We start from the raw sequence: 23,216 nt of genomic DNA on the forward strand, positions 1-23,216 counted from the left end.
ATACTTATTTATTAATATAATAAAGCTGAAGAGTTTATTTGTTTGTTTGAACGCGCTAATCTCAGAAACTACTGATCCGATTTGAAAAAAAATTCAGTGTTAGATAACCCATTTATCGAGAAAGGTTATAGGCTATATACCTCACTCTAAGACCAATAGGAGGTAAGAAACAGAGGAAAATGTGGGAAATCCGGGTAAATTATTTGAAAGTGCTTATCTCAGGAACTACTGGATGAAACTTTAAGTTATTTGGCTAATGTAGATTAGACCACGTGAAGGGACATAGGCTATATTTTCGGGAAAATGGTTTCCGTTAAATTCCTAATTTATGCGGGCAAAGCCGCGCGGGACATCTAGTTGTAAACGCACATGTCTCCACCAAGCGTAATTACTCTCTACTATGCTTACATGAATATTAAATGAAAACAAAAATTTTAAAACATCATGGTGCGTCTCCGGCCGGTCGAGCTTCAGCAGGTTGAGCTGACAATGTATTAGCAAACGGCCTCTGTTACCCCAGGGTCGCCCAATGCACTCCACAGCCCAAATATTTGGCTAATGTTGAACCAACAGTTGCGAAAGCGCCTCTTACCTGTCACTCTCAGTCGATCGAGTTTAATGTATTCATAGATCTCTTTGTAGATCTAGTACATAATGTACTATCAGAGAATTTGATTCATCGGCAGTTGACGGACCTACGTAAGTTGGTGGCGTTACGTCAAATCCAGCCGATAGATCGCGAGTTGTACTGAATTGACATAACTTGACCAAATTACATAGATCCGTCAAATGCCTATGAGTCAATTTCTTCGATGGTACATGGGGTGTATTGTAGTTTATTGCTCGTTTATTACAAGTTAGTACTTGGTAGGTTACGGGCGCATACATTAGCGCTGCCATGGTGTTACTTTTTCATCTGTAAGGGTAGAAGTCTAAGTAGATACCTGCCATGTCTAAGAAATATTAAGCTTTCCCTTTCATTTAATAAGGTACGTACGTAAGGTAAAACAAAAGAAATGTTATTACAACTCAACTATTGACAAAGTAAACAATTGTTATTAATCAGCTACATGACCCGGTGGCCGGTAAACTTCGTATCACTTCCCTTCTAATATAAAATTTCCACGTATATTTTAAGACTAGAATTAGCCAAATCAGTTCAGCCATTCTCGAGTTTCAGCGAGGCTAAAAAAAATATTTTTTTATTTATATAATATGTACTTAAGTAGATAGAAAACCCGGGATAAAATAATAAAGATTGAAGTCCTTTATAAGGATTTATTTCAACAAATAAAACAACTCATAATCCCTGTATTCCCGTGATTAATAAATTTTCTAGTGCTTACTACTTAACCAATAACCAGTGCTAAAGTTTATAATTTTAACATAAGATACTTAATATTATTCACGAATTTGCTTGCCTGGGCTTCATTACATAAGTAATAGTATTTTTTAGTTTAGAGTTTCGGTTGCGGTTACTTTAGGAGGTATCCAGTTCTGAAGGTCTACCTGACCTTATATTCTTCGCGGTAAGTGGAGGAATCTCGTCTTCCAGTGCCGGACATTTTGACAATTTCTCCCCACTGCTAGACACCCTCAAAGTCTAATACTTTAAGAAAGTTTAAGGGTGGGAAGCAAGTTCTGTCAAAAATATAATATAAGCTATGCTTATATAAGCTATGAGCTTTACTCTTTCACGAAGGTCAGGTAGACCTTCAGAACTGGATACCTCCTAAAGTAACCGCGACCGAAACTCCACAGTTGCTGGTCGTTCTTACCTCTGTAAAGGTCACAAACAGGTGAACTTTCAGCTTTCCTATACTGAGGAAGGTCTGACCCTGGCGGGCTCTTACTCTATAAGTTTTAGTAAGAAAATACATGGATATTTTTACAGAAGTATAATTACACAAGCGCTTGCACGTCTTAGAATAAGCAATGCCTTTACTGTCAATGCTTAATTATTTTACAAGGCATTTAAAATTAAGAGTACTTAATATTGATCGTGTTGTAAATTGTAATTCACGTGTTAGTACAAGACTTTGTCTTCATAATCCTAAACCTAACTCATTTGTGGTCCTTTAAATAAAATATTATGATATGTTATATTCCATCGTTATGTCTGTTTAGGTGCCAGACTGTACTACTATTTACACCTACAACTATTTTACAAATTAAAGTCAACCATTTGGTCAAACGTTGTAATTAAATTACTATTGTCTTGTATATTACGTACGTACAAAATGTTTGTAAAGATTATTTTTAACACTTGAGCAACAGTTCAAAACATAATTGATTTTATTGATTGATAAGCCAAATTATGCTAATCTACTTTATAAATGAATAATACTAACAAGACGCGTACTACTAGGTACACACAGTTTGCACTATATACAGTATAACTATTTTCTTATTCAAAATTTCTGTCCATATTATGTCACAACACTATCTAGTATCTACACTGCTACAAGGATATTCTGGTGGGACGCCTGAAGTTTCACTGATGTGATACTCACGCCCTCTGATTTCTATGTTACTGCAATTTTACGCGTGCCAACAAATAAAACCAGCGTCAGCCACCCTGCTTGCGAAATTGTAACTTTTATGCTTTCCCGTTAATATCATGCAAGTGGCAAAAGATTAAAGATTCTTGTCGTGTGTCATACCATACATTTTATATGTAGGAAACCGGAGCGGCACCGGTCAGGCGCCATACCGCCGCCGCACCGCATCGTGCGGCATGGTACTAAGACTATAACACGATCCCAGTTTAACTGGCGTTTGTAACCTAGTGTGAGATCTGCGCGGAGGGCGGGGGCAGGGGGCGGTCAGACAGCGGCGGGGGGCGGGGCGAGGTCGGCGAAGGTGTCCGGCAGCGTCCGGCCCAGGGTCTCCGGCATGAGCCGCGCCAGCGCCGCGCTCAGCAGCGGCAGCGTCGCCAGCAGCGTAGTCGGCACCCACTCCCCGTACGCCGCCTGCAGACAGAGTGATATAATGTCAGCCGCCTCCGGGCCGATCATGATGAACGATAACTAAAAACACTCTCGATAATGTCTGCTTTCAGACAAAAAAAAAACTGGATCACCCCTACCCGTTTGGTTGCTACGATGCCCCGGATAGACCGACATGTCAAACAATTGTAACACCCCTCTTTTTATTTAAATTGCGCAAAAAGAAAAATATTATTATAGAAAAAAATATTTACCAGCAGCGGCACCTGCGGCGCGAGGATGGCGCCGACCCTGCCGACGGCGGAGCAGCAGGCGAGCAGGCGCTGCCGCGCACGCGTCGGGAACAGCTCCGCCGTGTACACGTACAGCCCGTTCAGCGCCATCGTCGCGCCCACCTTCCCCAGCAGGAACAGCGCCGTCGCGGCCTGTGGGACGTAGGGGATGGTGGCGAGCGACGCGGCCGTCAGCAGCCACGCCGCGGTCAGCAGCGGGCGGCGGCCGACACGGTCCAGTAGCAGCGTGTTGAGCACCAGCGCCGGCAGCTCCGCCGCGGCCACCAGCGCGTAGTTGGCGTGCGGCGAGCCCGCCAGCGAGTGCGCGCGCACCGCTAGCCCGTAGAACACCAGCACGCCGCCCAGCCACCACCATCCGCAGACCGCAAGCCGCCGCCGCAGCGCACCGTATCTGAACACGGAGTATGAGTCATCATAGATTGAACGACTAGGACGGTTGTGCGAAGACGTACAGTCGGTAAGGTCTAGCGATCTACTCACTTTTTGAAAGCGGAGAGCAAGCTCTCGTCCTCGGAATCAATTTTCTCGGGGTTCTCGTTCACGACTATTTTTTGGAGACTGTCGTCCGACAGCATCATCCTGTTGACTCGCGCCGCCCGCTTGATGACGTGGAGGGCGTCGTCCACTCGCTCCTGGGTGAGCAGCCAGCGAACGCTCTCGGGCAGCAGCCAGAGGTACAGCAGCAGGAGGAAGGAGGGGGGGTAGGCGATGCGCGCCCACAGCCGCCAGTAGCCGGCAAGATGGTCCAGCAGCGCCAGCAGCGCCGCGCCCGCCGCCAGCGGCACGCCCAGCACCAGGCTCGCCAGGATGCGCTGATCCACCGACAGCCATTCGATCACTGGGAAGCATCCGTTTAATTTAAGCATACACATGCAAGTATACAATATAGTTCACATTGAATACATACAACAGCTGATTTTAGGGGAAAACTCTTTTTTCAGCTAATCTAGTGGGCAGTCGAGTTATTTTTGAGCAACCAACGCGATGATAAGGAATTTCACGTCACGACATAGACTATACATTATTTGGCATTTAGTCATATTTATCAAGATAAGGCAGCAAAGGCGTCCCTAGCTCTGCCGTCGAGCATCATCAAACTAACAACTTCAGCTACTCACTGAGCACGAATCCGGCCGGGTAGACGCTGGCTCCGAACACGGTCTCGAGGAACTCGGCGGCCAGGTAGAAGGTGTAGGCGGGGGCCAGCGACTTGAGCAGCCCCCACACCCCAGCCCCCACCCCCGCCACCACCAGCGCCGTGCGACGACCCCATCTGGACACATGGATAGGTAATGATTTTAACACATTTATTTGGAGAAAGTATTGTTGCAGTTTGTCTGCAGACGGGAAGACGGTAGATGGAGCAGAGTGTTAAAATGGAGACCTTGCTTAGGCAAACGTAGTGTAGGACGTCCCGCGACACGGTGTACCGACGATTTGAAGAAAGTGGCTGGCAGCAGATGGATAAGGGCTGCCCAAGATTGGGATGGTTTGCGCTCTATGGGGGAGGCCTATGTTCATCAGTCGTAGGTGAACCACATGATGTTACCTGTCTGAGATGTACCCGATGAGCGGCAGGGAGACTAGCATGCCCACGTTGTGGATGGTCCCCACCAGCGTGCGCTTCCACTCCTGGCAACCCAGGTCAAACTGGAATACCACGACAATATTATTAAGAGTGGGCTGTAACTTGTACCAACTTATGACGAAGCTAAACGTGAGTCGTGATTTGTATGAAAAAATTCTGCGACTCACAAATTACACTCGTTTGGCTTCGCCCTAACTCTAACTGTAAAAAAATATCAAATGAACTGTCAAATATCTGGTTAAAGTCAATAATGGACGTCATATTTGACGATAACCTCAAGCGCTCAATTTTCCTCGGTTAAAGTTAAATTTGCCATAACAAATTATATTTTCCTGTCAATTTGTATGGATAATTCATTTTTTACTCTCAACCCCATTACTTTGGCAACAGTCATCTGTCAAATTCTGTGGTCAGAGTTACCTTAACTATCACCTTAACTTTGACCAAAACTGTAACTATGACTACGCCTGTGGTAAAAATATAATATAATAATTATATAATACAAAAGCTATTGTGTCCCACGATCGAGGGATCTATATTAATATCTTTGTTAGCTCACCTCGGCCTTGATGCTGCTGTGGTGCTGGTAGACGAAGGCGTCGCACTCTTGTGTCTCGTTGTAGAAGGCGTCGATGCGGCAGGCGCCGGAGCCCACGCGCCGTCGGCACGCGTCGTCCGGAAGCGCGAACTCCGCCCAGTCCGGCCGCCACGACTCCGGCGCCGGAGCGGACTCCAGCGCGGATGAGTTCTCGCACTCCGGCACGTGACATCTGGAACATTGATATTATGTTAATACTAGCTGACCCGGCAAGGATAGTATCAATATTAAAAGTAGATAAAAACCTATTCTCAGGCCCAATAAAATATGCACATACAAAATTTCATTAAAATCGGCTGAGCCGTTTTGGAGGAGTTCACGTACAAACACTGTGAAAAAAACTTGAAAAAAAAACACATTAAAACAGTTTTTCCTTATGGAAGTTGTAATCCTTTGGAATGTCTCTTTCCAAAATAAAAAGAATAATCAAAATGGGTTCATAAGCGACGAAGTCATACGTTAGCAAAAATAAAAAAATCTTAAATTGAATTGAGGAAGCTCCTCCTCTTTTTAAGACGGTTAAACTTCCACTTCCTCACCCTTAACGTTTCATACTTTAAGGGTGAACAAAATGAAATGAAATTTTTTATTCATTTATTTATAAGCCGTTATAACTTATAAGCTTATAGTTATAACCTATTGGTTAGAAATAAACATTAATTATAGAACATCTACATATTTTAATGTCTACAGTCTACACTCTACCATGATTGATATCATAAATATGATGCCTGTATTTGCTTTTGATAATACTGTGAAACGTGGAAGTGGTTTTAAAAACTATAATGGCATAGAAATTAGAAAAGCAATATCCCGAACGAGATAGAATAGACTACAGACCTGTTTGACCACTTCCTGATAAGTGGCAGATAGGCTATCCACAACTTTTATGACAGATAAAGTATGGAGAAATGTCAGATAACTTGTGGATAGTCTATCCGCCACTTATTAGGAATAGCGGTGAAACAGGCCCAGAGTCTAGTTTATTATAGTGATAATACTTAATAAACATTGCTTGTATTTAAGCGTAGGCGTTCATAATAACACTAGATGTCCCGCGCGGCTTCGCCCGCGTAAATTGGGAATTTTACAGAAACCGTACATTTTCGTAAAAGACTATGAAATGGTATAATATGGTAGTGATGATGATGATGATAAATGTAATTTGTATAGTAGCATATGCTTTCTGTTCTTAAAACAACGCCGAAACTCCCAAACTTGTATCTATAAAGAATCAGGAGTTCTCTCAGCACCTTCCGAACCACGGTATACCAGGTATATCTCGGTGCAAAATCTTACTTGTTGGTAGCATATGCTTAGAATACTTCTCACGAAACCGAAGTCACCACATGTTTCCCTATAAGTTTTGAGGATTTCCCTCGATTATAATACCAAATTGTGAATATAATACCAAATTGGGATAAATTGGGATGATACCCTATATACCAAAAGAAATATTTTTAAAATCGGTTAACAAACGGCGGAGTAATCGTTGAATATAAGAAATCGAACATAACCCCCCCCCCATTTTGAAAGTCGGTTAAAATTGTAGCCTATGTGTTATTCTGATGTATAAGCTATATTATTGTAAAGTTTCATTAAAATCCGTTCGGTAGATTTTGCGTGAAAGAGTAACAAACATCCATACATCCACACATCCATACATCCAAAAAAACTTTCGCCTTTCTAATATTAGTAGGATTAATTGAGAGAATGCGAAAGAGTAGTGATGCTAAGTGGGCTGTAATTATTATCTTCTGTCTGTTGGCATTTAATAATAATAAGAAACATGTAATGTAAATATAAATAATTTAGAAGAAACACTAGAAAGTAAATAAGAAAGGACTCTACAATAGGACAAACAGACGTCTATTATCTTATCCATATTACTCGTAGTATGTATTATAAACGCCAAAGTGTGTTACAGGTCTGTCAGTCTGGCTGCTCTATCGGTTACCTCTTTTTTCACGCTCAAACCGCTGAACCGATTTTGCTGTTTGGCATGGAGATACATTGAGCCGCAGGAAAGGACATGGGATAGTTTTATCCCGGAAAAATTAACGTTCCCGTGCGTTTAGTGAATTTGCGGACTTGCGGACATCATCCAGTCCATAATATAAATTACATAAGCTATCTTTAATAAAGATTTAATAGTATGACTAACAAGTGTGTAACTAGTGCAGCATTCTGCACATGTGTTTACTGTGTTTATATTTAGTGTGACAGGCTGGTGTGTTATAAATAGCCGGCTATATTCAGGTTGTGGTGACATCGCCAGCGCTAAATATAGACATACTCGTCGCGTAACTGCGGGTGCATACAGTGTTAAACCTGTTGCACCAAATGCTTTGGGACCAGTGGTCCAAACTGAAGATGAGAAAAAATTCCAAAAAATGACAAATTTGACCTGTCATTTTCCGATCTGTTTAATAACTAGATGTCTCAATCCTGTATGTCCAAGTGATTATTACTTTTGCAGAAGGTGTAGACTGTTATACACATCCCAAGAGGTCTCAAGAAATAGCTCTACTATTCAATAACTCTTGGGGAGTCTACTTGTTCATCAGGTATAATTGTTGACCATTTCTACCATAAATATTTGTTACCGTAACAAAACGTGGGATGACGGCAAACAACAGTAGTTTAGTCTCCAATAAGAGATCTTTATAGTTTAATCAGTTATTGTGATCTGTGACCCTACGATAGTTCCATACCTTAGTCATGCTGTTTGTTTAACAAAGCCATATTTTGTGGTTGAATATTATATGAAAATAGGTAGCAGCTATTATATCACATCCTGTGCTTCTACAGCTCTCTCAAAGACATAGTCAAGGAAACCGGCACCCGCCTATGTGATAAGTCGCCACTATGTACTGCCATATTTTGCGTATATTGTACCGACGAGAAAAACTTGTTTAGTGTTTATTTTAGCATTCGCGGACCTTTAAGGACCAAGCCTCTCGAGTCACGTGGTTCGTAAGTGCATGTGCATGTGTTTGGTTGTATGTGTGTATACTGTATATGTATCAGGTGTAGTTTTACCAGTTTGTTTTATATAACCAGTGAAGTATGTAAGTCACATGACATGCCTTTCGAAAGCAACTTTACGCGCTTGAAGCCTGTTGAGTGTTGATAGTTGCAATACAAATTCTGTGTCAAAACTCAAAACAGCCGTCTTAAAAATCTAAATACATCGATTGATAATAAAAAAGCTTTACTTTACTTTTATTTGTGAAAGCTCTATAATGAAGTAATTGGCTCTATGTTTTTATAATTGTATCTTTACTGAAATTGTTTGCAAGCTGTTAGTTTTCTGAATAAAATAAGTACCTACAGCGCTCTTCCTTTCACAATTTCCACAAGAAGTTCCCTAATAGAATGTTTTCTTACTCACATAATGTAGGTTATTTCCTCAATTTATCTCAATCTAGGGACTACCTAGTTAGTAAGTAGTATACTCATACCGACAACCCAAATTTTTCAGACGTAGGAGGAACGTTGTCTATTATTATTAGCGTCTTCCGCGTTACTCCTAAATTTTTTGTTACGCTGAATAAAAATACTTTTCACTGGCTGGCATTTCGCTAAACTATAAAAATTGGCAAACTGTAAAGCATGTCTAAAATCTCGGTCATAGGACGGTGACCTGCGGCACGCCTTACGGTTGTCCTTACTACCAATGTTTATTAATGGATTTTATGACTGTGTTTATTAAAATAATTAAGCAAATGAATATTGCGACACATGTGGGTGGGACACAGGTATACCCGAGGAAATTGATTCCTAGGTAGTTGACGGACCTACGTCATGTGGTCGGCGTATGTCAATTCAATGTTAGCTGTGTTCGGTCGGATGGGTTTGACCACTGATTTTGGTTTGACGTAACTCGACCAAATAACTTAATCATATCAACTTCTCTGATAGTACATAAATATTATATTTTAATTAGAAATTAGATTAGTGGTCCTTGTGTTTGTCACTTGATGATGATGATGATGTTTGTCATCTGTGGAACACCTTGAGCTTTTGATGATCACATGACCTTTAAATATTACTAGCTATTTGACCGAGCTTTGCTCGGTATTCAAAGCTCGGTCTTCGATAAAACACGAATAAAATGACATTTTCTAAAAATGATTCCTAGCTAGATCGATTTATCGCCTCCGAAACCCCCTATATACTAAATTTCATGAAAATCGTTGAAGCCGATTCCGAGATAGAATTGCTCGTTTAAAGATTTTTAATGAAAATTTAATAATACTTGTCTAAAATCTTAAGAGTCCGTATACGAAATTTTGCCGAAATTTTGAATTAAACGACAGAAATAATCTATATAAATAAAATTCTATCAAATTCTATCTATATAGATAAAAAAAAATTGTGCCAAAAACACGATTCAAAACAAAATAAATCTCACATTATATTACTTGCCGCAAGGCTAATGTGATATTTAGGTTGTTTTGAATCGTGTTTTTTGGCACAATTTGCTTTTCTTTTTTTTTTTGTTTTTTCTCGAATTGGATAGAATTTTATCTATAGATTATTTCTGTCGTTTTTTTTTTATGAATTACAGCTCCAAGTTGCCGAAATTAACAGCAATTCTTTGCCCATTTTCTCTAAAATTTTGCCGAGTTACATATTTTTTTACTCAACTATTTCATATTAAAGTGGTAAAAAGTAATTCCAACATTGTATAGACGACTTTCTCAACAGTACATTGTATTTTTTTCATACCGTTAAGACGTCAATACAATCCATAAACAGGTGATATTCTAAACCTTTTACAGCAAAAATCACAAAGCTGTCGAGGGTTTGAGTTGGATTATTTAAAATTTCTTAAAAAAAAAACAAAAATCTAGCTCCAACATTAGATTATAATTGAAATTATCTTACATGTTGTGCATTAAAACTTATAGAAATACTGTATTTTAACTGTTAAATCACGTCTGTTAATCAGCGAAATCGGCAAAATTTCGTATACGGACTCTTAAGCATTTTTCTGCCACCCCTGAAAGTACCCATCGCCCGATCCCTTAATATTGACTTGTATAATATGTTTTGGCACTTTGTATTAATTCACTGGTTAATATATTTTGATACACGTAGCATTTGATTCATTCATACCTTGTAGTTTGTTCTTCCTTAATCCACATTCAAAGGCTCATAATACCCAAAATTATAATAGCTATTAGAATCATTAATTTATTAAAAGAGTAGATAAAGCGTAATTTAATACTACGCCACAAACTACTACCAGTGCTACTACTATAACTGGTTATTGGATTTCATAAATATCATTATTATAATACACGTAAATATACGCGTAGCTGCCTGTCCGCCACACGTTTCGGCGCCTACGACTTTGCTCGTCACGTGGTCGAATAGGGTTGTCAAAAACAATATCTACTTCATCTACTATAAGACCTGCTGTGTCAGTCACAACTTTATGCAGTGTCTGACCCTGCATTCCTTGATAAATAGTACTGCTAAAATATGGTTAACAACTAACAACTATCTCATCTACGTTTGACATACAGTTAATCATTAGAATCCTTATTAAAATACGTTGCTTATGCAAGCAGCAGCACATTTAAGGCCCACGGGAGCATATAATTTTTATGCTTATTCAGAGGTTTTTTAATAGTAATTTAGCAGCCCTGTGTGGGCGTGGCATTAATAACAGGGCCGTGAGTCACCGCCGACCACCGAGCCGCTTGATCTGGTTAACGCATTTAGACACTTCCTCTGTGCGATATCTACAGACTACGGACCACACTATCCACGAATACTATACTTTCTCAAAAGCAGTAAGGACCTAAAAATGTTTGTTATACCAATTCTGCTTAAAAAGGACCTAAAATAATCGGCCAAGTGCTAGATTTATTTTGTTTTCAATATTTGTTGTTTTATTTTTGCTGCCGCTATGGCAGTATATAATATTATACATAATCTGTGAAAATTTCAACTCTCTGGCTATTACCGTTCTTGAGTTACAGCCTGGAGACTGACGGACAGACGGACAGACATCGAAGTCTCAGTAATAGGGTCCCGTTTTTACCCTTTGGGTACGGAACCCTAAAAAATTATAAAAAGCAATACAAGTGCAAAGCAAGTGCATCAAATTTCTATTGAAGGCGGCGGACCTTACGTTATAAACATAGATCGGTAGAGTCGAAAATAATTTTAGCCCATCAAAATATTAAAAATTGCCATAATCTTAGGGTTCATTAATTACGTAAGATGTTATTCTACTATTGTTTATATAGGTATGAACGCCTCCGTGGTCTAATGGTATAGAGCGCGGCTCTTGACTCGGAGGTCGTGGGTTCGATTCCCGCGTTGGAAACAACATGTTTCCAAGTTTGGTTAGGAAAATGCAGGCAGGGATCATCTTACTTGTCAGACAAACAGGATCACCTGATTGTCTGACAAGTAAGATGATCCATGCGTCGGATGGGCTTGTAAAAAGTCGGTCCTGCGCCTGACCTCTCGCCAGTCGTGTCGGTCGTCCGTCTCACTGGGTTATGAGAGTAAAGGAATAGAGAGTGCTCTTGATTACTGCGCATACACTTGGGCACTATAAATTACTCCTGCGTAGCTGGCCTGGTTTCAATGAAACCGGCCACCGTCACCGAAACCGGTGTGGGAGGTATTATTATATAGGTATATGTGTCTTTCCAAATCTCACTTAGGGGGGAGGGCGGCGTAGCAAATATCACGTGATTTTTTTTCCAGCAAAAAACTGTGTAAAGTGAAAAATTAATTCTTAAATATTAAGGCCAAATCTGGAGATCATTATTCAATAATAATCAACACGTTTACAGCCAAAACATAGATATTGAAAATTTTGCGTCGCGAGAGATTACGGGAGAGGGGAAATAGGGGAAAATCTTAGGAAATCTCACCACGTTCAAAAAATCCTCAAAAATGCCTCGCGCAAATAATACGCCACCTTACCAAATAAAATTTTGTCAAGATTGACTAAAATTTACATGTTGATGAGTGTGAAATATGCGTGTACCTAATTAAACTGATTTTATTTCCTCCGACCCCCGATGACCTCAGCTCGGTGCCTACTGCCAATTATTCCTACTGCAAAAGTCGTACGCAGTATCTACTACACGATAATACTGTCGCTGGCAGGATATTTGTTTAGTCTACCTCGGTAGAGTCAACGGCTTCATCTATCACCTCTATAAAGTATGACATGAGTAAAACACTTTGTCGAAACTCTGCAAAACATTATTCACCTTAGACCTTTATAATTAGAGGTTCTCGGTTTTTTTCTTAAGAAATGCTTACATTCTTATGTACATTTTTTCAGAATTAAAAAAGTCGTAAAACTTTCCTTTTCTTGGATTCAAAGAAAACAACTTAAAATTAATTTTTATCTAAATCGGTTAAGAGTAAGGACGTAAGAGATAAAACAGGCGCGTAAACTTTTGCATTCTTAATATTAGTAAGTATGTATAGGTCTACCAGAATCTAATGGCAAAAAGTGAGAAAATAAATTGACTCTAGCAATACCGGGATATTTGGAATAATACATTTTGATCGTTTTTTGAGCCTTTTCTTTCCTTATAGCGGCTGATTCTGTGTGTTCAATATGCAAATATAAAAATTTATCCAATGATCAAGGATATTTTTTGAGAATCTGCCGTCAAATTTTGCCATCGGATTCTGGTAGACCTTTACACAATGTTATTGTGATCACGAGGTACCCGCATGTGCCCGCATGCACCGAGCGTGTTAATATTGGGGACGACATTCAAACTGACACAAAGCTGCAAGGATACTCGCTACCAAAGCCACCAGCTCAGAGGACGATGTAAACAACCCTTATGGACACCATGTTCAGTCTCACTCGCAAAATGAACCTTACGTCATTCTCATAGAGTTGTGTTTACAACGCTTATCATGGTATCGATACCTTTACCAGTCTATCCATGCAAAAAACCTTACTCCATACACACAAGGTCGTATTAACACGTTGCCGGCCTGTCGTTGGTCACGTGGTTGTAAACTTGTAACATTTCCACTGAAACACGTTTTCGGAACTTTTTGCAATCGAGTTCTGTTCAGTGTTTGTAAACAATCACATGCCTTTTAACCGATTACTGCCGATTGAGACGAAGAACTTATTAGTCGTTACTGTCATCATCGCCCGTCCACAATTACAAGCCAGTAAGTTACATTTTCGTGCGAGTCGATTCAGTTTCCAGCCGACTGACATAACGTCTTATAATATTTTTGAATATGTTTGTTTATTTATTCATTGTTATGAGGTATGCCCGGTCTCCGGTCTCCAGTATGCTCGTCACAAAGCAACAAGCCCGTCCTACAGTCCGACAGACAATTTACTGTTAAGTGTTAAGATGCTCCCCCTACGGAGATGCCGTAATTTACCGTTTTTAAATCCTTAATAACTCATAAGTTGAAGGCTACAAAATTATAATAAAAATACAACAATAATCTTCAGTGTATAAACGTTCCTTAATATTAATATATTCCTATTTTTATACTCGACATGATATCAGCTTCCAAAGTAGTAATACCAATTTATTTAAATTCAAGCATACATTTAGTATCTCTCTAGTATTTACAAATTACGGTTATTTGAAACACACCCCAATAGATCGCCGATTTCATTAACTACATACTGCACGTTTGAATTTTTTAGGTCAATTTTGAACAAGATGAGTGAAAAAATAGGATTTTGGCGCGATCTCGTCAACGCGGCAAATGTATGGTTGAGGTCGTTTACTCAGGGGATGGCCTTAATGATACCGCGTGTCCTTGCGCGGCGCGAAAGTTCACAAAAAACACATTAATTTTTTTCGTCGAGAACATTATCGGTTTATTTACTTGAATTTTATTTTCGAATACTTCCTCGTTATTAGCCGTCAATGTCACCGGGTCACCAGTCACCGAATCCGGGCCAGAATTATCATGCGGCGTTCTAATGAAAGTTCTAATTGCTGAAATACTCTAGTGTACACTTTGCGAGTCATTTTATATGTAAACATAATATTTTATGCTATGAAACAGCCGAATAAAAATCCAATCAATCAATCAATCAATCATTTATATGCATTAAAAGTGGTACATTAGATCTAATTTTCAAGACAAGCATAAAGATGCCGGTTGGCAGCGGGCGATATGAAGCAACCGCAGAAGACGTGTCGTCGCGACACTACTGGTTTCTATATAATAATAATTTAAGCTAGCTACACTTCATAGAAATATATAGAATACATACACGTCGTCTGCTGCCGCTTCGTGTAGCCGGCTTCCAACTTGTACCTTTAGATTTAAAATTATAGTCGAGTATGTAAGTATCTTGATATATCAACTTTTAAACGAAAGCATTAAATCAAAAACGGCGCCTACAAAATATTTAAAAAACTAGAGAGGTGTCAAGGGACACGTTAATAAGTAATGAAACGGAGTTATTTCTTATGTTCAACAAACCTGTATACCTCAAAAAAAACTATTAAAAAACGCCATCTATCGACGCCCAGGAATACTAAAAATGCCTCACTGTTTATTATAAAAAAACGCCATCTAGTTGACGCACAGGAATACCATCAACGCCCTCTGCCCCTACCATGCTGGTACTAATAAAAAAGTGTCGTTACAACTTTTTCAGTTTAGCCCAAGGCGCAACGTGAGATAAGGAACTACGTTCCAAAAAAACTGCATAAAAAATATTGAGTATCGACTATTATAATACCATTTCATCTATTTTGGAGCTACGATGCCATGCCACATACAGACAAATCGAGTCATAACAATAACAATTAATATAATCTATAAACATAAACAATTTTAATGGACGAGGCCATCCAACATGTTATTAAGAGGAGTCCACACCGCCCTTTTTTCCATACAAACCCCCTGTTTCCTCCCTGGATAATGCTAGTAGAGTTATAATTTTTTTCCTGAATATCTACGGCCACTAATACGATGTCCCTATGTTTTCTTTTTTTGCATAATTTAATTATTAAATAAGATATGAACGTTCTAAAACCCAAAAAAATGGCCAGATTTTCCGCTGTGTTCAAACGTCCAGAAAACAGATTTGGCTAGATTATACAAAAAAAGCAAAACATAGGAACACAGCTCAAGCCTTTTTTTAATCTTTAATGAAAAAAGTACTTAAATCGGTTAAGTTTTGGAGAAGGAATCAGGGGACAACGAATCGTTGATTTTCTGGATTTTCTGCAGTTGTCTCTATCGCGTTCTGCGGTATAGGCTTGAGGTAAAGGAGACAGCTATAGATAATACGCGTGCTTTTTTTTCATTTCTCTAGCCCCTGGTGTATCCTCTTAAGAGTTACTACGATTGGAACAGGAAAGTATACAAGTATACAGTAGGCCGCGCTTTCCTGTGTACGTTTATTACCTCTGTAGACCAGTAAACCTTCCTCAATATTTATGACCAGTGAGTGGAGAAAACGCCGTAAAATATAGATTAAAGTGTGGTAGACCCTGACCCGACCATATCGATATGGCCAATGCAAATAGCCGCTTTACATAATATACACATCTGTATCTTGTATAATATGTATGATAACATCGTTTATAATATTGTTTATGAACTGAAAAGTGTATGTAGTGGCAGGCAGGGGCGAAGCCTTGAGCACAAAAGCTACCTTGTCTTGAGCCTTTTATGTTTTCCGACTGAGTTTGTTTCGGTTCTACTCTGTGAGCTTGTTACTCTACGCTGTGAGTTACTTTCATTTGGATATAAAGCATTTCTTTTCTTTTTATTAAGAAGCTGTAAGTGCTGGGCAGTATAGTACAAAATAATTAATTTCAATAATAATAAATGAGCATAATATTATATCGCTGAGGCTTTGTCACTAAAGTTCAGTATTGTTGATTCGATCAACAATACTCAACTTTATCTATGTTATGTAAACATAACATAGATAAAGTTTAAACCTTAAAAGGTAGCTGAGTAAACAACATTAATAATATCAGTGTGAGAATAAAAATATTATTGTGAACACAACAGCCCACAACCGAATATCTGTCAATACGAAACTGTCACCAGCAGTATTTCCAGACCAATACGACCTGCAAACCTTCAAGAAGAGAAGAGATGAATTCTGCTGTTGCGATTGTCCATTGGCGTCGGTAGTTGCTTGCCATCAGGTGACCCGTTTACTCGTTTGCCCCCTTATTTTATAAAAAAAATGTATCATAAAATTAATATTATAGTTGTGGACTGTAGTATTTACCACAATATTATTATTTACCTACAATGTAAGCTGTAAACTAATAGCTTGCGGCTGTGGTCGCAAACCGCGCGTGGACTTGTTAATCAAGTTATTATTGTAATTAACAATAGTTGCCATTATTTCCGGTAAACTGGCTCTAAATTATGATATTTAAATGCACCAACATGAACAAAATAATGAAATGATTGGCTAAAGATTTCAAAACTCAGAATTTGGCAGAAAAATCTTTATTAAAGTTTCAGTGCCGCCATCTACGTCAATGTATGTAACGTGGGAGAGCCATGCTTCGGCATGAATGGGCCGACTCGACCGGAGAAATACCACGGGCTCACAGAAAACCGGCGTGAAACAGCGCTTGCGCTGTGTTTCGCCAAGTGATTGAGTTTACCGGAGGCCCAATCCCCTACCCTTTTCCCTTCCCTACCCTCCCCTATTACAATATTCCTTCTTAAAAGGCCGGCAACGCACCTGCAGCTCTTCTGATGCTGCGAGTGTCCATGGGCGACGGAAGTTGCTTTCCATCAGGTGACCCGCTTGCTCGTTTGCCCCCTTATTACATAAAAAATGTCTTATCTTAAAACATGTCAAAATCCTCCAAAGCATCACCAAAGTGGGGCAATCTATTTGACGCATCACGTCTATTATTGGAAGTAAGGAGATGTTTTACATAAGATACATTTGGATAATCCTTTTCAACGTAGTATTTATATTATGCAAAATCTATAAGTACTTTTATTTATTCCTATGTATTTTTAACCTGCGGGCGACTAAATCATCACTAGTAATGTGCATATTATAAGTAACGCCCGTATTTATCTCGAGCAGAGCCAAGCATTGACCTGGTATTCCAGACGTTTTAGAGACAAAGTTAAATGAGGTCAGATAAAGAAACCGAGTTCACAAGCATCACAAGATTGGATCGGTATTGGAAACAAATTTTTAGAACAAAGTTCCTTATCGCGCGTTGCGTTTGTACATAAGAAATAACTTGGGAGAGATATATACGTGGGAGAGCCATGCTTCGGCACGAATGGGCCGGCTCGACCGGTGAAATACCACGTTCTCACAGAAAACCGGCGTGAAACAGCGCTTGCGCTGTGTTTCGCCAAGTCAGTGAGTTTACCGGAGGCCCAATCCCCTACCTTATTCTCTTCCCTAACCTCCCCTATTCCCTTCCCTTCGCTACCCTCCTCTATTATCCTATTCCCTCTTAAAAGGCCGGCAACGCACCTGCAGCTCTTCTGATGCTGCGAGTGTCCATGGGCGACGGAAGTTGCTTTCCATTAGGTGACCCGTTTGCTCGTTTGCCCCCCTCATTTCATTAAAAAAAAAACTTCGTTCCGTCGGGGTGTCCCTTGACACCTCTCAAGTTTTTTTTCTAAAACTGCGATCCTAACGTCGCAGGGGACTCCTGCAGAGTGCCGCCGAGTTTTTAGTGGGTAGGGGCTGCGTCCACTAACATCTTCAGACGCAGCAGAGATCCACGTATACTTGCGAGCTGGACCCTCCATCCCCCGCAAGATGCTTTTTTAAGTATCTTGCGGAGGATGGGGAGTCCTACCTACATTTTCTCAACATAAAAGGGCAACTCGTGCAATGTACGGACGGCCCGTTTAAAAGTCTGTAAGTCGTACGCCTTTATCTACACTTCGTTCTGTCTGGATATATCTGGATTCCTCCACGTGGCTGACACTATCTGCTGCGGTCGGGTCAGAGGTGTCACCCCGGTGGAGACCACGATAAATGTTCCTGACAGTCTCGAGATAAACTTATTACTATCCGGATATAAATTATCTGCCACTAAAGTTACACAAGCGAGTGATAGATGCCAAATAATGCCTTTAGCCAAATAATGACTGGACAATTAGGAGGCCTTGTCAGCCTTTAGCCAAATAATGACTGGACACGGAGGTCCACTACTTACATAGATTTAAAATCAAAAAAGTCCTAGCTGCAGATGTAACCCAGACACGGAAGACACCATTATGCATGTTTTAAATGAATGTCCGCTATACGCCAAGGAAAGACTAGATCTAGATATACTCTGCGGGGTAGCTGTTAAAGAATCAAAATTAAGACAACTTAATCAATTCGGAGAGAAACAGAAAGGACTTCTTAAATTACCCTAGAAATATATTAAAAACTGTAAATAAACATAACAACTAACAAGTGAATGGAGAATAGTATTTTATACACAATAAAAAAAAAAGTGATAGATGCCGCACGAACCGATTAATAAATAGATAGGTCATCTCGTAGACTTTCTGAAAAGATTTGGTTCAAATTGACTCAGAATTTGAATTTGGCACACTGAAATTGTAGAATTACACAAAATATATAAAAGATTGACCACTGTGAAGGGCTAAAAAGGCGTTTAAAATTTGCGCCGTGAAAAAGACTTAAACGCGAGCGCGGCCGCTGCGAAAGCCTGAAAATTATAGTGAAAGTAAATAGTTATAATATACAGGGTGTAACAAAACTAACTGATAATACTTTAGGATGTGTATGTGTTCCTTGTAGAGAGTTCACTGTGAAAGTAGCAGCGCTGAAAGACCAAAAATTGTTTTCATTTTTGTATAGGCAAGCTCGCTAGCGTCACGAGTTTCCCCATACAAGAGTGAAAAAAAAATTGGTCTTTCAGCGCTGCTATTTTCACAGTGAACTCTCTACAAGCAACACATACACACCCTGAAGTATTATCACTTAGTTTTTTTACACCTTGTTTAACTTAAAATCAATTCATGTGCGATCATATTCAGCACATGATTGCCTCATGATATACGTATGATGGGGCTCGAGATACAGGGAGTGTTGCAGCATCCGACCCACATAGCGCGACCGGGACTGATCCCAGATGGGATCTGGTTTACACCAGAACTACTCTGAGACAGGGCCGGATTTATATTTTTTGAGTATAGGCCACTTTGCTGCCCCGATGCACGAACTCTGCCGCCATCCTAGGGGCTAGGAGGCTTAGGACGCTGCCGCAAAAAATAGCCATTTGTCGTAAAATGTAAATGACAAAAAAATGATAATATTGTGGGATATTCATAAGAGAGAGACATATATACCATTGCGGAGTTTTCTGTAGACCTTTTCATTGTGTACAATACTTAGTACATCTATAGTTCTATACATATAAATAAAATTGGAGTGTCTGTTGTAATATTGAAAGAACCGTTTTTAACTAGATGCATATGAATGTATATAGGGTAGAGACACCAAAACAACATTTTTTACAATTTTTGTCTGTATGTCTGTCTGTCTGTCTGTCTGTTTGTTCCGGCTAATCACTTAAATGGCTGGAGCGATTTTGACGGGACTTTTTTTTCACATAGCTGATTTAGTAAGGCGTAACTTAGGCTACTTCTTAACCGACTTACGAAAAGGAGGAGGATATATTTCACTTTTTTTATATTGGTTCGCGGACAACTCCGTCGTTTGTAGACCGATTTCCAAAATTCTTTTGTTGTTGTATGAGATGTAGCCCGAATTTGGTAACATGATCACAAAAGTGGTGATCTGATGATGCAATCCATGAGAAATCAACAGGACTCCTTAAAATAAAATAAAATAAAATTTATATGGAAACATATAGTGATTTTACGTTTTTCTTAAGGATTTTAAGCTTAAACTACCAAAAAATAAGAATTTGCGCCAAAGTACACCCTGGTTCTGAAGGTGCTGTACAGAACTCTTGAATCCTTATAGATAAATGTTCGGCAATTTTAGCGTTGTTTCAACAATCAAAAGCATATTATTATGTCAATGTGTCAATAATACTAATCATCATCATCATCACTATAATTATGCCATGAATCATCACATTATTTACAAAAATCTTGCCTTTGATTATATTATTGTTCCACCGTTTGTTGACTGATTTTCAAAACTCTTTTCGTGCTATTTAGTGTTTATAGAGATACAATAACCCGAAATTGGTACAATGCTTACGAAAGTGGTGATTTGGTACTGAAATTCGTGAGATATAGAGGGAGCTCCTGGATATTTTTTGGGACACACATAGACGCGTCAACTATTTCTGTATTCAATCTTCATAATAGTTTTTTACTCCGTAGCAGCTAACTTTAGCGCAATTTCTATGTGCAATTTACCGCTTTTTTGTAGATCTAGATTAAATGAACTAAAAAGTATTAAATAATTCAAATTCGGTACTCAGTATTTCTGTTCTCAGTCTTCATTATTTTGAAGTCGGTACCAACTACCGGCTAACCTAATCACCAGTTCCATGACAAAATATAACTGCAACTTATATGACTGGTACCGACTTCAAAACTGGTACCAAATATGAATTATTAATTAATACTTTTTAGTTCATTTAAGAAAATTACTATTGTCTTTACCTTGGAAGTCGGTTTCAATTTTTGTTTAAAAATAATAATTTTACTCTTATTCGTTATCCTTAAGATTGGCGTTACTATTTGGGTAAGGAAGGGGACAATTTCTCTCTGCTCGCTGACGCGGACGAAGTCGCGGGCAACAGCTAGTTATATAATAATATTTAATCTGAAGCATAGAGGCACCCGCTTGTTAATTTCGTTTATTTCAATACCTACTTATTACATCCAAACGAAAATATTTACTTATTTTCATATATTATTATTAAAACAAATATTTAAATTTATACTATTTTTGATCTATTTTTTTTAATCGAGGCTCGTCGTAAAAATATGGATGTTTTATTTATCTTACATAAACATAAAAGTTCAGTATTGTAAGTTTTTTTTTAAGCGAGTATTTTACGCACTACATAGTTAATCGTTTATATACTAGGTACCTATGTTTCTTTACATTCCGGTAAGAAAGAAAGAAGGGAGTTTTTTTAAGGTTCCGCACCCAAAGGGTAAAACCGGGACCCTATTACTAAGACTTCGTTGTCTGTCCGTCCGTCCGTCCGTCTGTGTGTCTCCAGGCTGTATCTCAAGAACCGCTAAAGCTAGATTTCTAAAATTTTCATAGATCATTGTCTTTTGCCGCTAGAGGAACAAAAACTAGAAACTGTTTATCAATAACGGAAACAGGTAGGCACTTAAAATTTTCAAAAAGGACTTAATTATAATATTATGTGCACTTTAATAATTAATGATAATATTAAAATGGAATTTTTTAAAAGGGGCTCCAATACAGAAAACACAAATGTTGGCCTATTTTTGTTCAATAACGGTATGGAACCCTTCGTGCGCGAGTCCGAATCGCACTTGGTCGATTATTTATAGAAACATGAAGAGAGACATACAATAAAAATTTACTCAGAAAAGTTTTTTAAGTCCCAAATATCTCATAATAAGTATCAACATTTTTATCACCGGCCACCGGTTCTACCCTAACTGACCTAGAGGAGTCTGGTCGGAAACCGTAAACTATCCTCACTTATCTTCCCTGACTGTACATGACATAAGTTTTACATCGTACCTGTGCGGCGTGTGTGCGGCGAGGAACACGTAGTTGGTGCCGTACATCCCGCTCAGCAGCATCGGCAACGCCAGCAGCGCCGCCAGCCGCACCTGCCACCACCCCCAACTACCCACCAACTCGGTCGTCGCCATTCTCACGATTCTACACGATATTGATATAAAAGAGGATTCTTCCTCAGTTACGAGATAAATCTGATGCCTGATCCTACCCCGCGGCTACTTCGGCAAAGCGATAAGCGATTGCACGGAGAGTTATTTATATAGCACGAGGCGTCCCGCCGGCTGGACGCGCGGCGCGGTAGTGTCGCCCGCCAGGATTGCCGATCGCCGCGAACGCCCGATACGCGAGACGAAAACGAACTCTACGACCCGAGCTTCGAGTTCGAATGAGCTTGCGGCCCGACCAGACACCGGAGCCGGCGTCGACCCGTCTCAATGAAATTTCAACTTTACATCGCAGCATCGTAGCCTCAAATCGGCTCGCATTATATACGGATGTTCAGCACGCACGTGCGTCGCCCGCAATTACCCTACCGATTCCCTCCCCGCCGGCCAGAATAGACCGGCCTCGGAATAGACCGTGAGTAACACCTGATGCACCCGAGTGACTTCGATAGGTCGGTCGTTGACATATCGTGACACTTGGGCCCGCGCCAGCTCGCCTGACCGCGCCGCAGCTCGTGACTCACGATAATGGAGTAGGAGACGGCCAGCACAGAAGCGGCAGAGGAAGAAAAAAAACACTCTAGCAAAACTCATGACAGAAACTGAAAGCCGCAAGCAGTATAAAATATTATGTGAATAATACTTTACCCGAAAAATTAATAAGTAAAAGCAATGTCAAAAGAACGATTTCATTGTCTTTACTACAGGCGTTTTATTTTCAGGAATGAGATGTTGCCTACTGCTGAAATTCAACTTATGTAACAGCTCGCCTGCTGCCGGTTGTTATTAGTTACGTGCCTGCAAACGTCACAATACGTCATTATCTTTATGTTGCACCTAGACAAAATTCAGAACCAGTATACTAAACCAGTATAGTAAATACCGTAATGTAGTATCCACTATCCATCCAGGTAGGCTGACACGGGAATCTCGTAGTTCATACA

General features: G+C 39.7%; 1 protein-coding gene across 1 annotated transcript; it reads right to left on the reverse strand.

Annotated features, from left to right (window-relative positions):
- Positions 1-1,758: 1,758 nt before the first annotated feature.
- LOC121733614 (solute carrier family 22 member 13-like) lies at positions 1,759-22,490 on the reverse strand. The gene is made up of 7 exons (XM_042123915.1): positions 22,106-22,490; positions 5,389-5,599; positions 4,791-4,891; positions 4,360-4,514; positions 3,722-4,079; positions 3,203-3,632; positions 1,759-2,972 (listed from the first exon to the last, which is right to left on the reverse strand). Exons 1-7 carry the CDS (start codon positions 22,237-22,239, stop codon positions 2,826-2,828), a joined length of 1,536 nt encoding a protein of 511 aa, XP_041979849.1. The 5' UTR covers positions 22,240-22,490; the 3' UTR covers positions 1,759-2,825.
- Positions 22,491-23,216: the final 726 nt, after the last annotated feature.

This window comes from Aricia agestis, chromosome 14 (genome assembly GCF_905147365.1).
Source record: "Aricia agestis chromosome 14, ilAriAges1.1, whole genome shotgun sequence".
In the NCBI taxonomy this organism is placed as follows: Eukaryota; Metazoa; Arthropoda; class Insecta; order Lepidoptera; family Lycaenidae; genus Aricia; species Aricia agestis.

What these genes read in the sequence shown, in the direction of transcription:
- LOC121733614 (XM_042123915.1), bottom strand. Translation starts at nt 22,239, where the DNA reads ATGGCGACGACCGAGTTGGTGGGTAGTTGGGGGTGGTGGCAGGTGCGG. An exon ending in CCCGGCCGGATTCGTGCTCA is followed by an intron (nt 4,080 to 4,359) that starts GTGAGTAGCTGA and finishes GATGCTTCCCAG; the next exon opens with TGATCGAATGGCTGTCGGTG. An exon ending in TTGCTCTCCGCTTTCAAAAA is followed by an intron (nt 3,633 to 3,721) that starts GTGAGTAGATCG and finishes CTCCGTGTTCAG; the next exon opens with ATACGGTGCGCTGCGGCGGC.